This window comes from Brachyhypopomus gauderio, unplaced genomic scaffold (genome assembly GCF_052324685.1).
Source record: "Brachyhypopomus gauderio isolate BG-103 unplaced genomic scaffold, BGAUD_0.2 sc190, whole genome shotgun sequence".
Classification (NCBI taxonomy): domain Eukaryota; kingdom Metazoa; phylum Chordata; class Actinopteri; order Gymnotiformes; family Hypopomidae; genus Brachyhypopomus; species Brachyhypopomus gauderio.
This window is the reverse complement of record NW_027507011.1, coordinates 170,849-185,666: the sequence shown is the minus strand read 5'-3', so window position 1 is coordinate 185,666 and position 14,818 is coordinate 170,849. Positions and strand designations below refer to the sequence as shown.

Genomic DNA, 14,818 nt, shown 5'->3' with positions numbered 1-14,818 from the left:
AATACAGAGCCTGGAGGCCCAAGTCGTAGTGTGTTCAAGAAAACTGAGATGTTGCCCTTGAGCAAGGCACGTAACCCCAACTGCTCCCTGGGCGGCGGGCTAGGGCTGCCCACCACTCTGGGCACGTGTGCAACAAAGCCTACTAGTAATCCCTTGTGTGTGTGTGTTCTAAGTGCACAGATGGGAAAATGCAGAGGACAAATTTCGATTGGGGTGAAAATCACATTTGACAAAAATATGGCACACATACTCATAATTAAAGCTCTCAGAGCAAAATGTGATTCATCCACGTATAATGCCATGCTGTGCCCCCCAGCACTGCTGCTCAGACCATTCTGAATACATACCATTGAACATGATTAATTTGCTTTGAAGTCTTTTATTATATGACATTAGTACATATTGTACAGTCACATGATGCATGACAATTGCATTGTTACATTTTTGATTACACACTACGTCGAGCAACAGAGGAAGTATTGTTTAGAAATTTTACATCATATGATGTCAATTTTAGCAATTATACAGAATTTTGATCCTCTTGACATCAATGGTGGAGAGTTCCTCTCTCTGTCCAATCACCACTGAAGCATCAGGTATAGGAGTGATGGTGTACTGGCCGTTAACAGAGAAAGCAGTTCTTCCATAGTGCATCACGGAGGTGTAGTCATATGGTGTGTTGAGGTTGTTGGTGTTCGCCTTGTTAAAATTGGACTGCATTGATGGGTCAATGTTTTCCCAGTTGATCCTGACATACTTGTCACGGTCGCTCCTGGTATGCTCATGGTAGAAACCGAGCGCGTGGTTCAACTCATGCTCAACGATACCATGGTACACACATCCGTCTTTGCTGAGAGAGATCACCTGAGAACCACCTGTTCTGCCAATAGAAGAGTAGCACCTGAAAGACAGGGAGAAGGCTGTCCTGATCACAGACATCAAGCAATTGGCAATGTGTACAAAACAGGAATAACAGAAGTAAAATAATTCAAATAGTTTCCTGCTCTCACCCATTTAGATTCTGAATGCTGATGTAATCAGGTTCAAACGTTCTGCGAACAAAGCGAATGCAGGTTTTGCTGTGGAAGGATGCCATGGCACTGGTAATTACATTCAGGTCAGAAGAAGCTGAAAAAGAACGAAGCAAAAACATTAAGAAATAACATCAACATCAATGTAAAACCTGAACCTGAATCTGGAGGTTTTACTTACAGAAATCATTGCTCACGACATAAGGGACCTGCACTACTCCAGTTGAAGACTTTTGCCAAAAGCAGTTGTTACTCCGGCAGACCAGAGCATTCCTGGTACTTGGCACAAGTATGTCTCCCTCCACCAACTGTTCACTAGATCCTTCATGCAATCATGGACAAAAAAGGAATTTGGGTTGCAAAAACCAAATAACAGGAACTTCAAATGAAATGTTTTAGCATTGTCATAGTAAAATGTTTAGTATTTATCAATATGTTTATACATCTTAAGAGGAAGCATGTTAAAATAAAAAGAAAACAACCAGCAACTTGTCTGACCATTGTTGATGGTGATAATGTGTGAAATGATGTCCACATGCTGATGTTCTGTGAGAGGGAGAGCCTGGTAGAGACCCAGCAGCAGGGCTAGAATGTAGAGAGAGGCTCTGGGCTCCATGTTGCTTCAGTGTGAGGAGATGATCTGGATGCTTCTACACTCTAGCTCAATGTCTGAATACTGTCCATCCTGGCCTTTTATACACATGGACACTTATATGACCACAATCCCATGAACAAACAAACACAGGTGTGACAGTGTGGGACTAATGTTAGGCATTAGTGTCCACTGTCTAATGTATATCACCAAAGGGAGGACACTTGGAACTTCCCCATTAGTCAAATATCTCAATGAATTGCAGTGTGCGGCTGAGTTTGTTTGGCTAATCTCCACTAATGGATGATCTGTAGAGTTTGGTTATCAATGTGCATTGGACTGTTTTTGTTGTCATTTCAGTTTAATCACTATTGTAGGATCTGTTGGAAAGGATAGTTCAAGAATTGTGTCATAGAAGCAGTCGAACAGTCAAGCTTTTCATGTTCGAGATTTTAAGAAAAACTATTGCAACTAAAAATTTTGCTGACATTTTTTGTCTTCACTTCAGGTACACATATTATGTTATAATCTGTTTCAGAAAGCAAAATAAATTTCTGTCCATTTTTCTTTGAATGATTTGTTGATAAGTAATGGTTCAGAATCAAAAAGGAGTCATTTCCCTGGCTTGTCCAAAGATGCTACAAACATCCATATTTGCAAAATATGAAATTAAATCCAAAATCAAAACTAAAATGCATAAGATTTTGAAGCACTTGTAAAAGGTTGTGACAAAGGCAAAGACCACATGAATCTAACGCAACAAAACTGGTGCCTTGACCACAAAGCCAAAGAGCCAGCTCTCATGATGAGAACTTAGAGCACCCATTAAACCTTCTGGACTGGTAGTCTCCATCACATCACCCTCTCCATCAGAGAGTGATGATCTCCACTGATGCTATCAGATCGTTCCCCTGCACTTCACACTTTCCGTCTGTCCCACACCTCCACCTTACATCCAGGACCACATCCATGCACCTCAATAGGGTTTTTCAATGGATTTTGAACCATCCTGTCACAGTAGGGATGGGTTCTTAACCATGGAAACAGTCCTGTTGGTATCAAAGTACCATCCCACTTCTGACAAAATTTGTACCAAAGGCTGAGGGCAGCAACCATATATGGTCTTGGACCCAAGTCCTACTCTCAGCAAACACGTGCGTCACCACCAGACCAAAGAGTGACAAAAACCTCAGGGTGCAGCCTGTCTGGATTTGTAATCTTACTTGCCTCGGTGGTCATGCCCTGTTACAATTTTCAGTTTATCTTTGTATGTAATGAATGCTCTGAGCTGCCAGTCATAAAATATGGTGTCCCACAAGGGTCAATACCATGGCCAATGTAATTCTCATTAGACTACTGTCAGGCACATTTATTTGCAAACATGATATGTGTTTCCATTGTTATGTCAATGATACTGAGTTGTATATATCTTCAAATCCTGATGACGCCTGTAATATTAACAACAATGACTGAATAAAGGACATAAAACAATGGACAGCAACTCACTGTTTTCTTCTAAATTCCAATGAAAAAGAGGTTCTACTGCATGAACCCAATGATGCAAAAAGCATGGTCTGATCTCACAGTGTCCTCATTTCACATCATAACCCACGTGGTCGACTGTACTCTCCACATGGAGGGTTTTCATTAGACCATATAATTATTACAATTACAGCTATTTGTAAATCTTTGTCCTATGAAGACTCTTACTTATCAAACAACCTTACAGCATCAATTTGAGGCTCAGTTACCAGCCCAATTTTTCAATCTAGGATTAAGACTTATTTACACTGCTCTTATTTAGCCTTTTATGAGTAAAATACAGAGCCTGGAGGCCCAAGTCGTAGTGTGTTCAAGAAAACTGAGATGTTGCCCTTGAGCAAGGCACGTAACCCCAACTGCTCCCTGGGCGGCGGGCTAGGGCTGCCCACCACTCTGGGCACGTGTGCAACAAAGCCTACTAGTAATCCCTTGTGTGTGTGTGTTCTAAGTGCACAGATGGGAAAATGCAGAGGACAAATTTCGATTGGGGTGAAAATCACATTTGACAAAAATATGGCACACATACTCATAATTAAAGCTCTCAGAGCAAAATGTGATTCATCCACGTATAATGCCATGCTGTGCCCCCCAGCACTGCTGCTCAGACCATTCTGAATACATACCATTGAACATGATTAATTTGCTTTGAAGTCTTTTATTATATGACATTAGTACATATTGTACAGTCACATGATGCATGACAATTGCATTGTTACATTTTTGATTACACACTACGTCGAGCAACAGAGGAAGTATTGTTTAGAAATTTTACATCATATGATGTCAATTTTAGCAATTATACAGAATTTTGATCCTCTTGACATCAATGGTGGAGAGTTCCTCTCTCTGTCCAATCACCACTGAAGCATCAGGTATAGGAGTGATGGTGTACTGGCCGTTAACAGAGAAAGCAGTTCTTCCATAGTGCATCACGGAGGTGTAGTCATATGGTGTGTTGAGGTTGTTGGTGTTCGCCTTGTTAAAATTGGACTGCATTGATGGGTCAATGTTTTCCCAGTTGATCCTGACATACTTGTCACGGTCGCTCCTGGTATGCTCATGGTAGAAACCGAGCGCGTGGTTCAACTCATGCTCAACGATACCATGGTACACACATCCGTCTTTGCTGAGAGAGATCACCTGAGAACCACCTGTTCTGCCAATAGAAGAGTAGCACCTGAAAGACAGGGAGAAGGCTGTCCTGATCACAGACATCAAGCAATTGGCAATGTGTACAAAACAGGAATAACAGAAGTAAAATAATTCAAATAGTTTCCTGCTCTCACCCATTTAGATTCTGAATGCTGATGTAATCAGGTTCAAACGTTCTGCGAACAAAGCGAATGCAGGTTTTGCTGTGGAAGGATGCCATGGCACTGGTAATTACATTCAGGTCAGAAGAAGCTGAAAAAGAACGAAGCAAAAACATTAAGAAATAACATCAACATCAATGTAAAACCTGAACCTGAATCTGGAGGTTTTACTTACAGAAATCATTGCTCACGACATAAGGGACCTGCACTACTCCAGTTGAAGACTTTTGCCAAAAGCAGTTGTTACTCCGGCAGACCAGAGCATTCCTGGTACTTGGCACAAGTATGTCTCCCTCCACCAACTGTTCACTAGATCCTTCATGCAATCATGGACAAAAAAGGAATTTGGGTTGCAAAAACCAAATAACAGGAACTTCAAATGAAATGTTTTAGCATTGTCATAGTAAAATGTTTAGTATTTATCAATATGTTTATACATCTTAAGAGGAAGCATGTTAAAATAAAAAGAAAACAACCAGCAACTTGTCTGACCATTGTTGATGGTGATAATGTGTGAAATGATGTCCACATGCTGATGTTCTGTGAGAGGGAGAGCCTGGTAGAGACCCAGCAGTAGGGCTAGAATGTAGAGAGAGGCTCTGGGCTCCATGTTGCTTCAGTGTGAGGAGATGATCTGGATGCTTCTACACTCTAGCTCAATGTCTGAATACTGTCCATCCTGGCCTTTTATACACATGGACACTTATATGACCACAATCCCATGAACAAACAAACACAGGTGTGACAGTGTGGGACTAATGTTAGGCATTAGTGTCCACTGTCTAATGTATATCACCAAAGGGAGGACACTTGGAACTTCCCCATTAGTCAAATATCTCAATGAATTGCAGTCTGCGGCTGAGTTTGTTTGGCTAATCTCCACTAATGGATGATCTGTAGAGTTTGGTTATCAATGTGCATTGGACTGTTTTTGTTGTCATTTCAGTTTAATCACTATTGTAGGATCTGTTGGAAAGGATAGTTCAAGAATTGTGTCATAGAAGCAGTCGAACAGTCAAGCTTTTCATGTTCGAGATTTTAAGAAAAACTATTGCAACTAAAAATTTTGCTGACATTTTTTGTCTTCACTTCAGGTACACATATTATGTTATAATCTGTTTCAGAAAGCAAAATAAATTTCTGTCCATTTTTCTTTGAATGATTTGTTGATAAGTAATGGTTCAAAATCAAAAAGGAGTCATTTCCCTGGCTTGTCCAAAGATGCTACAAACATCCATATTTGCAAAATATGAAATTAAATCCAAAATCAAAACTAAAATGCATAAGATTTTGAAGCGCTTGTAAAAGGTTGTGACAAAGGCAAAGACCACATGAATCTAACGCAACAAAACTGGTGCCTTGACCACAAAGCCAAAGAGCCAGCTCTCATGATGAGAACTTAGAGCACCCATTAAACCTTCTGGACTGGTAGTCTCCATCACATCACCCTCTCCATCAGAGAGTGATGATCTCCACTGATGCTATCAGATCGTTCCCCTGCACTTCACACTCTCCGTCTGTCCCACACCTCCACCTTACATCCAGGACCACATCCATGCACCTCAATAGGGTTTTTCAATGGATTTTGAACCATCCTGTCACAGTAGGGATGGGTTCTTAACCATGGAAACAGTCCCGTTGGTATCAAAGTACCATCCCACTTCTGACGAAATTTGTACCAAAGGCTGACGGCAGCAACCATAGATTGTCTTGGACCCAGGTCCTACTCTCAGCAAACACGTGCGTCACCACCAGACCAAAGAGTGACAAAAACCTCAGGGTGCAGCCTGTCTGGATTTGTAATCTTACTTGCCTCTGTGATCATGCTGCCCTGTTACAATTGTCAATTTATCTTTGTATGGAATGAATACTCTGAGCTGCCAGTTGTTAAATATGGTGTCCCACAAGGGTCAATACCATGCCCCATGTAATTCTCATTAGACTACTGTCAGGCACATTTATTTGCAAACATGATATGTGTTTCCATTGTGTAACGTATTGAACAGGCAGAGAGGGATCCAAATGCGGAAGAACACCGCTTTTATTGAAATGAGACGCTGGTACAAACAAAGGCAGGTGAATCACGAGTACTAGGATCAGTAGTAACAGCGTTTTCTTGGCGTGGTCAGGACGGTCCAGGGTCATACCGGGGGAGCAGAAGTCAGGAGGTACAGAGGGATTAGGCAGGAGACAAGGTCGGGGACGTAAGCGAGGGTCAGGACACAGGAGAGCAGACAGGATATAGAAAGGCTTGGTACGCGGCATGAGTCGGCAATACTTCGCAACTGAGATGTGCTGGTGAAGTGCTTAAGTAAGGCTGAAGGGGGCGTGGTAATGAGGGGCAGGTGAGGTTGATTAAGAAAGATCAGGTGGCATTCCTGACACATTGTTACGTCAATGATACTCAGTTGTATATATCTTCAAATCCTGATTATGCCTGTAATATTAACAACAATGACTGAATAAAGGACATAAACAATGGACAGCAACTCACTGTTTTCTTCTAAATTCCAATGAAACAGAGGTTCTACTGCATGAACCCAATGATGCAAAAAGCATGGTCTGGTCTCACAGTGTCCTCATTTCACATCATAACCCACGTGGTCGACTGTACTCTCCACATGGAGGGTTTTCATTAGACCATATAATTATTACAATTACAGCTATTTGTAAATCTTTGTCCTATGAAGACTCTTACTCATCAAACAACCTTACAGCATCAATTTGAGGCTCAGTTACAAGCCCAATTTTTCAATCTAGGTTTAAGACTTATTTACACAGCTCTCATTTAGCCTTTTGTGTGTAAAATACAGAGCCTGGAGGCCCAAGTCATAGTGTGTTCAAGAAAACTGAGATGTTGCCCTTGAGCAAGGCACGTAACCCCAACTGCTCCCCGGCGGCGAGCTAGGGCTGCCCACTGCTCTGGGCACGTGTGCAACAAAGCCTCCTAGTAATCCCTTGTGTGTGTGTGTTCTAACTGCACAGATGGATAAATGCAGAGGACAAATTTCGATTGGGGTAAAAATCACATTTGACAAAAATATGGCACACATACTCATAATTAAAGCTCTCAGAGCAAGATGCGATTCATCCACGTATAATGCCATGCTGTGCCCCCCAGCACTGCTGCTCAGACCATTCTGAATACATACCATTGAACATGATTAATTTGCTTTGAAGTATTTTATTATATGACATTAGTACATATTGTACAGTCACATGATGCATGACAATTGCATTGTTACATTTTTGATTACACACTAGGTCGAGCAACAGAGGAAGTATTGTTTAGAAATTTTACATCATATAATGTCAATTTTAGCAATTATACAGAATTTTGATCCTCTTGACATCAATGGTAGACAGTTCCTCTCTCTGCCCTATCACCACTGAAGCATCAGGAATAGGAGTGATGGTGTACTGGCCGTTAACAGAGAAAGCAGTTCTTCCATAGTGCATCACGGAGGTGTAGTCATATGGTGTGTTGAGGTTGTTGGTGTTCTCCTTGTTAAAATTGGACTGCATTGATGGGTCAATGTTTTGCCAGTTGATCCTGACATACTTGTCACGGTCACTCCTGGTATGCTCATGGTAGAAACCGAGCGCGTGGTTCAACTCATGCTCAACGATACCATGGTACACACATCCGTCTTTGCTGAGAGAGATCACCTGAGAACCACCTGTTCTGCCAATAGAAGAGTAGCACCTAAAAGACAGGGAGAAGGCTGTCCTGGTCACAGACATCAAGCAATTGGCAATGTGTACAAAACAGGAATAACAGAAGTAAAATAATTCAAATAGTTTCCTGCTCTCACCCATTTAGGTTCTGAATGCTGATGTAATCAGGTTCAACCGTTCTGCGAACAAAGCGAATGCAGGTTTTGCTGTGGAAGGATGCCATGGCACTGGTAATTACATTCAGGTCAGAAGAAGCTGAAAAAGAACCAAGCAAAAACATTAAGAAATAACATCAACATCAATGTAAACCTGAACCTGAATCTGGAGGTTTTACTTACAGAAATCTTTACTCACGACATAAGGGACCTGCACTACTCCAGTTGAAGACTTTTGCCAAAAGCAGTTGTTACTCCGGCAGACCAGAGCATTCCTGGTACTTGGCAAAAGTATGTCTCCCTCCACCAACTGTTCACTAGATCCTTCATGCAATCATGGACAAAAAAGGGATTTGGGTTGCAAAAACCAAATAACAGGAACTTCAAATGAAATGTTTTAGCATTGCCATAGTAAAATGTTTAGTATTTATCAAATGTGTTTATACATCTTAAGAGAAAGCATGTTAAAATAAAAAGAAAACAACCAGCAACTTGTCTGACCATTGTTGATGGTGATAATGCGTGAAATGATGTCCACATGCTGAGGTTCTGTGAGAGGGAGAGCCTGGTAGAGACCCAGCAGCAGGGCTAGAATGTAGAGAGAGGCTCTGGGCTCCATGTTGCTTCAGTGTGAGGAGATGATCTGGATGCTTCTACACTCTAGCTCAATGTCTGAATACTGTCCATCCTGGCCTTTTATACACATGGACACTTATATGACCACAATCCCATGAACAAACAAACACAGGTGTGACAGTGTGGGACTAATGTTAGGCATTAGTGTCCACTGTCTAATGTATATCACCAAAGGGAGGACACTTGGAACTTCCCCATTAGTCAAATATCTCAATGAATTGCAGTGTGCGGCTGAGTTTGTTTGGCTAATCTCCACTAATGGATGATCTGTAGAGTTTGGTTATCACTGTGCATTAGACTGTTTTTGTTGTCATTTCAGTTTAATCACTATTGTAGGATCTGTTGGAAAGGATAGTTCAAGAATTGTGTCATAGAAGCAGTCGAACAGTCAAGCTTTTCATGTTGGAGATTTTAAGAAAAACTATTGCAACTGAAAATTTTGCTGACATTTTTTGTCTTCACTTCAGGTACACATATGTTATAATCTGTTTCAGAAAGCAAAATCAATTTCTGTCCATTTTTCTTTGAATGATTTGTTGATAAGTAATGGTTCAAAATCAAAAAGGAGTCATTTCCCTGGCTTGTCCAAAGATGCTACAAACATCCATATTTGCAAAATATGGAATTAAATCCAAAATCAAACTAAAATGCATAAGATTTTGAAGCGCTTGTAAAAGGTTGTGACAAAGGCAAAGACCACATGAATCTAACGCAACAAAACTGGTGCCTTGACCACAAAGCCAAAGAGCCAGCTCTCATGATGAGAACTTATAGCACCCATTAAACCTTCTGGAGTGGCAGTCTCCATCACATCACCCTCTCCATCAGAGAGTGATGATCTCCACTGATGCTACCAGAACGTTCCCCTGCACTTCACACTTTCCGTCTGTCCCACACCTCCACCTTACATCCAGGACCACATCCATGCACCTCAATAGGGTTTTTCAATGGATTTTGAACCATCCTGTCAAAGTAGGGATGGGTTCTTAACCATGGAAACAGTCCTGTTGGTATCAGAGTACCATCCCACTTCTGACGAACTTTGTACCAAAGGCTGAGGGCAGCAACCATATATGGTCTTGGACCCAAGTCCTACTCTCAGCAAACACGTGCGTCACCACCAGACCAAAGAGTGACAAAAACCTCAGGGTGCAGCCTGTCTGGATTTGTAATCTTACTTGCCTCTGTGATCATGCTGCCCTGTTACAATTGTCAATTTATCTTTGTATGGAATGAATACTCTGAGCTGCTAGTTGTAAAATATGGTGTCCCACAAGGGTCAATACCATGCCCCATGTAATTCTCATTAGACTACTGTCAGGCACATTTATTTGCAAACATGATATGTGTTTCTATTGTTACGTCGATGATACTCAGTTGTATATATCTTCAAATCCTGATTATGCCTGTAATATTAACAACAATGACTGAATAAAGGACATAAACAATGGACAGCAACTCACTGTTTTCTTCTAAATTCCAATGAAACAGAGGTTCTACTGCATGAACCCAATGATGCAAAAAGCATGGTCTGGTCTCACAGTGTCCTCATTTCACATCATAACCCACGTGGTCGACTGTACTCTCCACATGGAGGGTTTTCATTAGACCATATAATTATTACAATTACAGCTATTTGTAAATCTTTGTCCTATGAAGACTCTTACTCATCAAACAACCTTACAGCATCAATTTGAGGCTCAGTTACAAGCCCAATTTTTCAATCTAGGATTAAGACTTATTTACACAGCTCTCATTTAGCCTTTTATGAGTAAAGTACAGAGCCTGGAGGCCCAAGTCGTAGTGTGTTCAAGAAAACTGAGATGTTGCCCTTGAGCAAGGCACGTAACCCCAACTGCTCCAGGGCGACGGGCTAGGGCTGCCCACCACTCTGGGCATGTGTTCAACAAAGCCACCTAGTAATCCCTTGTGTGTGTGTGTTCTAAGTGCACAGATGGGTAAATGCGGAGGACAAATTTCGATTGGGGTGAAAATCACAATTGACAAAAATATGGCACACATACTCATAATTAAAGCTCTCAGAGCAAGATGCGATTCATCCACGTATAATGCCATGCTGTGCCCCCCAGCACTGCTGCTCAGACCATTCTGAATACATACCATTGAACATGATTAATTTGCTTTGAAGTATTTTATTATATGACATTAGTACATATTGTACAGTCACATGATGCAGGACAATTGCACTGTAACATTTTTGATTACACACTAGGTCGAGCAACAGAGGAAGTATTGTTTAGAAATTTTACATCATATAAGGTCAATTTTAGCAATTATACAGAATTTTGATCCTCTTGACATCAATGGTAGAGAGTTCCTCTCTCTGCCCTATCACCACTGAAGCATCAGGTATAGGAGTGATGGTGTACTGGCCGTTAACAGAGAAAGCAGTTCTTCCATAGTGCATCACGGAGGTGTAGTCATATGGTGTGTTGAGGTTGTTGGTGTTCGCCTTGTTAAAATTGTACTGCATTGATGGGTCAATGTTTTCCCAGTTGATCCTGACATACTTGTCACGGTCGCTCCTGGTATGCTCATGGTAGAAACCGAGCGCATGGTTCAACTCATGCTCAACGATACCATGGTACACACATCCGCTTGTGCTGAGAGAGATCACCTGAGAACCACCTGTTTTGCCAGTAGCAGAGTAGCACCTGAAAGACAGAGAGAAGACTGTCGTGGTCACAGACATCAAGCAATTGGCAATGTGTACAAAACAGGAATAACAGAAGTAAAATAATTCAAATAGTTCCCTGCTCTCACCCATTTAGGTTCTGAATGCTGATGTAATCAGGTTCAACCGTTCTGCGAACAAAGCGAATGCAGGTTTTGCTGTGGAAGGATGCCATGGCACTGGTAATTACATTCAGGTCAGAAGAAGCTGAAAAAGAACGAAGCAAAAACATTAAGAAATAACATCAACATCAATGTAAAACCTGAACCTGAATCTGGAGGTTTTACTTACAGAAATCATTGCTCACGACATAAGGGACCTGCACTACTCCAGTTGAAGACTTCTGCCAAAAGCATTTGTTACTCGGGCAGACCAGAGCATTCCTGGTTCTTGGCAAATGTATGTCTCCCTCCACCAACTCTTCACTAGATCCGTCATACAATCATGGAACAAAAAGAAATTTGGGTTGCAAAAACCAAACAGGAACTTCAAACAAAATGTTAATATAAAAAGATAACAACCAGCAACTTGTCTGACCATTATTGATGGTGATAATGCGTGAAATGATGTCCACATGCTGAGGTTCTGTGAGAGGGAGAGCCTGGTAGAGACCCAGCAGCAGGGCTAGAATGTAGAGAGAGGCTCTGGGCTCCATGTTGCTTCAGTGTGAGGAGATGATCTGGATGCTTCTACACTCTAGCTCAATGTCTGAATACTGTCCATCCTGGCCTTTTATACACATGGACACTTATATGACCACAATCCCATGAACAAACAAACACAGGTGTGACAGTTTGGGACTAATGTTAGGCATTAGTGTCCACTGTCTAATGTATATCACCAAAGGGAGGACACTTGGAACTTCCCCATTAGTCAAATATCTCAATGAATTGCAGTCTGCGGCTGAGTTTGTTTGGCTAATCTCCACTAATGGATGATCTGTAGAGTTTGTTTATCACTGTGCATTGGACTGTTTTTGTTGTCATTTCAGTTTAATCACTATTGTAGGATCTGTTGGAAAGGATAGTTCAAGAATTGTGTCATAGAAGCAGTCAAGCTTTTCATGTTGGAGATTTTAAGAAAAACTATTGCAACTTAAAAATTTGCTGACATTTTTTGTCTTCACTTCAGGTACATATATAATGTTATAATTAGGGGTGGGACGCGATTAAAAAAATTAATCGAATTAATTGGAAGCTTTGTAATTAATTAATCGAAATTAATTGCATTTTAATCGCATTTCAGTATTTAACATGAGAAATATTAATTTAAGTTTGAATGATGAATGAATCAATGAACATAATCATAAACTTCAACATCTTGTTTATTTTTCCACCAGTCTACTACACAGACCAATATATGTGTAGTGTGCAGAAAACAGTTCAGAACATTGGAAATTCTGACCAAAAATGTTTTGCTCAGGATATTGGAAGAATTGAATAAATCAGAAGATGTTTTTTAATACCATTTTAGATGGTATATTTTTCTTTAATTTCCCAGGCCTCTGCCACAGGCATCTCCATAGTGCCTAGAAGTGGTCTTCTGCATGCTCAAAGCAAATGACTGGATCTTCATCATCTATAGATTCATCATCTATAATATGAGCTGTCACACCAAGATCATTCTTGTTGCTAACAGAGGTCCAGTGATCCCCAGTCAGAGCCACATTTGTGGCACTCTTCACAATAACCTGTTTTAATTCTTTCCTCATCATACAGCTGCTGGATTTTCTTCGACATTGTCTTTCTGGGGTGAGTTTCCCAAAACGTTCTTAGCGCTAAGTACTTCGTAACGTCGTTCTTACGTACGAGGTTAAGAAGTACTTGGCGCTAAGAACGTTTTGGGAAACTCACCCCTGGACGGTAGTTCGTAACTTGCATCAGTTGACGCAATTCGCAGCGCTTCTTGTAAGCATTTATCTTCGACCACAGGGAGCGGACAACACAAATAATGTGACGCGTCATGTATAAACGCGTGCGGAGTCACGCGCTACGGCCACTCGCGAAAGTTTAATCCAGACTTAATGGTCCAATGAAGGTACTTTAAAAACCAGGACATTTCCTCACTTTAAAAAAAAACCCGGGACGCCCGGGACAGGATGTGAATTACGGACGTTTGGTCACCCTATCGTACTAGGAATACATTTAGCAGCTAAGTTATCATTACTGACCTGCGCGTTAAGCTGGGCGTACACTGTGCGATTTTTGGCCCATTTTCAGCCAATTTTTCACTCGTTTCGGCTCAATCGCGTGTCGTGCATCGTATAGTTCACACAGGTAAACGAGGAGCGATTCACACCTCACGACCAACTCCCGATCAGAAATCGCAGCGTCGCAAGAACATCAAACATGTTTGAAATTCAAATCGCTCCTCGTGAGAGTATCGCACTGTTGAAGCAGCTCCACGAGCCGACTCTCCCTGCGATTTAGTCGTACAGTTTGAGCTGGAGCTGAGTACACGATTTAAAATATCGCACAGTGTATGCCCAGCTTTAGCCGCAACATGTTTTGCGTTGAGGTGGTAATGAAGGGTGGAAGTGCTCCTGTGATAAGCGAACTCCTTCCTACATAAAGTGTAAATAACACTATTTTTGTTTGTACTTTGTTGGAAAAAAGAAAATTAAAGGCTAATAACTTGATGTGTCAATTTAGTGTTTTTCAGGAAGACTGTGGGAAAGCAGGAGTAAGGAGGCCTCAGTGGCCTTGAGGAGAACAGAAGGGGCCTATTCAGTGCAGGATGTGTAGCAAGCAGTTTTTAGATAACCAGGCACACAGGCTGGGAGAAGAGGAGCAGGTGAATTTCCATGGAGAGCAGCCAGGATTGGGGAGTTATCGAAACTTAACAATTCGAAACTTATGGACAGAGAGTATGAAAGAAAGGACATCGCCCAGCACGGGAGGCTTTTCGCTTGGACACTGCTGAGATCCACTTGGGTTAGGTAGATTCCTAGGCAACTAGCACCAGTGCACTGAAGAGTTTGTACCACGTATACTTCTATTATATTGCATTCAATTATATTCTATATAAATCATTTTAAAAGAACTTTTGTTGTCGAGACTTTGCTTGGACCACTCAGTCAAAAACCAGTCGGTTCATCGGGGCGGTGTTGGGGCCCGTCTGGGTCGGAGAAGAAAATTCCCAACAAATTGGTAGCAGAGGATGGTTTTTGGCTGGAG

General features: G+C 41.4%; 4 protein-coding genes across 4 annotated transcripts; all 4 read right to left on the bottom strand.

Annotated features, from left to right (window-relative positions):
* Positions 1 to 513: 513 nt before the first annotated feature.
* LOC143502109 (hatching enzyme 1.2-like) lies at positions 514 to 1,647 on the bottom strand. Its single transcript, XM_076995288.1, has 4 exons — positions 1,530 to 1,647; positions 1,213 to 1,353; positions 1,011 to 1,128; positions 514 to 901 (listed from the first exon to the last, which is right to left on the bottom strand). Exons 1-4 carry the CDS (start codon positions 1,645 to 1,647, stop codon positions 514 to 516), a joined length of 765 nt encoding a protein of 254 aa, XP_076851403.1.
* Positions 1,648 to 3,954: 2,307 nt separating this feature from the next.
* Positions 3,955 to 5,088, bottom strand: LOC143502104 (hatching enzyme 1.2-like). The gene is made up of 4 exons (XM_076995283.1): positions 4,971 to 5,088; positions 4,654 to 4,794; positions 4,452 to 4,569; positions 3,955 to 4,342 (listed from the first exon to the last, which is right to left on the bottom strand). Exons 1-4 carry the CDS (start codon positions 5,086 to 5,088, stop codon positions 3,955 to 3,957), a joined length of 765 nt encoding a protein of 254 aa, XP_076851398.1.
* Positions 5,089 to 7,796: 2,708 nt separating this feature from the next.
* On the bottom strand, positions 7,797 to 9,177 carry LOC143502107 (hatching enzyme 1.2-like). Its single transcript, XM_076995285.1, has 4 exons — positions 8,813 to 9,177; positions 8,495 to 8,635; positions 8,294 to 8,411; positions 7,797 to 8,184 (listed from the first exon to the last, which is right to left on the bottom strand). The coding sequence occupies exons 1-4, from the start codon at positions 8,928 to 8,930 to the stop codon at positions 7,797 to 7,799; spliced, it is 765 nt and encodes a 254-aa protein (XP_076851400.1). The 5' UTR covers positions 8,931 to 9,177.
* A 2,057-nt stretch (positions 9,178 to 11,234) lies between these two features.
* Positions 11,235 to 12,475, bottom strand: LOC143502110 (hatching enzyme 1.2-like). Its single transcript, XM_076995289.1, has 4 exons — positions 12,130 to 12,475; positions 11,934 to 12,051; positions 11,732 to 11,849; positions 11,235 to 11,622 (listed from the first exon to the last, which is right to left on the bottom strand). The coding sequence occupies exons 1-4, from the start codon at positions 12,295 to 12,297 to the stop codon at positions 11,235 to 11,237; spliced, it is 792 nt and encodes a 263-aa protein (XP_076851404.1). The 5' UTR covers positions 12,298 to 12,475.
* Positions 12,476 to 14,818: the final 2,343 nt, after the last annotated feature.

What these genes read in the sequence shown, in the direction of transcription:
- LOC143502109 (XM_076995288.1), bottom strand. Translation starts at nt 1,647, where the DNA reads ATGGAGCCCAGAGCCTCTCTCTACATTCTAGCCCTGCTGCTGGGTCTC. An exon ending in CATTATCACCATCAACAATG is followed by an intron (nt 1,354 to 1,529) that starts GTCAGACAAGTT and finishes GATTGCATGAAG; the next exon opens with GATCTAGTGAACAGTTGGTG. An exon ending in AGCATTCAGAATCTAAATGG is followed by an intron (nt 902 to 1,010) that starts GTGAGAGCAGGA and finishes CCTGTCTTTCAG; the next exon opens with GTGCTACTCTTCTATTGGCA.
- LOC143502104 (XM_076995283.1), bottom strand. Translation starts at nt 5,088, where the DNA reads ATGGAGCCCAGAGCCTCTCTCTACATTCTAGCCCTACTGCTGGGTCTC. An exon ending in CATTATCACCATCAACAATG is followed by an intron (nt 4,795 to 4,970) that starts GTCAGACAAGTT and finishes GATTGCATGAAG; the next exon opens with GATCTAGTGAACAGTTGGTG. An exon ending in AGCATTCAGAATCTAAATGG is followed by an intron (nt 4,343 to 4,451) that starts GTGAGAGCAGGA and finishes CCTGTCTTTCAG; the next exon opens with GTGCTACTCTTCTATTGGCA.
- LOC143502107 (XM_076995285.1), bottom strand. Translation starts at nt 8,930, where the DNA reads ATGGAGCCCAGAGCCTCTCTCTACATTCTAGCCCTGCTGCTGGGTCTC. An exon ending in CATTATCACCATCAACAATG is followed by an intron (nt 8,636 to 8,812) that starts GTCAGACAAGTT and finishes GATTGCATGAAG; the next exon opens with GATCTAGTGAACAGTTGGTG. An exon ending in TGTCGTGAGTAAAGATTTCT is followed by an intron (nt 8,412 to 8,494) that starts GTAAGTAAAACC and finishes GTTCTTTTTCAG; the next exon opens with CTTCTTCTGACCTGAATGTA.
- LOC143502110 (XM_076995289.1), bottom strand. Translation starts at nt 12,297, where the DNA reads ATGGAGCCCAGAGCCTCTCTCTACATTCTAGCCCTGCTGCTGGGTCTC. An exon ending in ATATTAACATTTTGTTTGAA is followed by an intron (nt 12,052 to 12,129) that starts GTTCCTGTTTGG and finishes GAGTTGGTGGAG; the next exon opens with GGAGACATACATTTGCCAAG. An exon ending in AGCATTCAGAACCTAAATGG is followed by an intron (nt 11,623 to 11,731) that starts GTGAGAGCAGGG and finishes TCTGTCTTTCAG; the next exon opens with GTGCTACTCTGCTACTGGCA.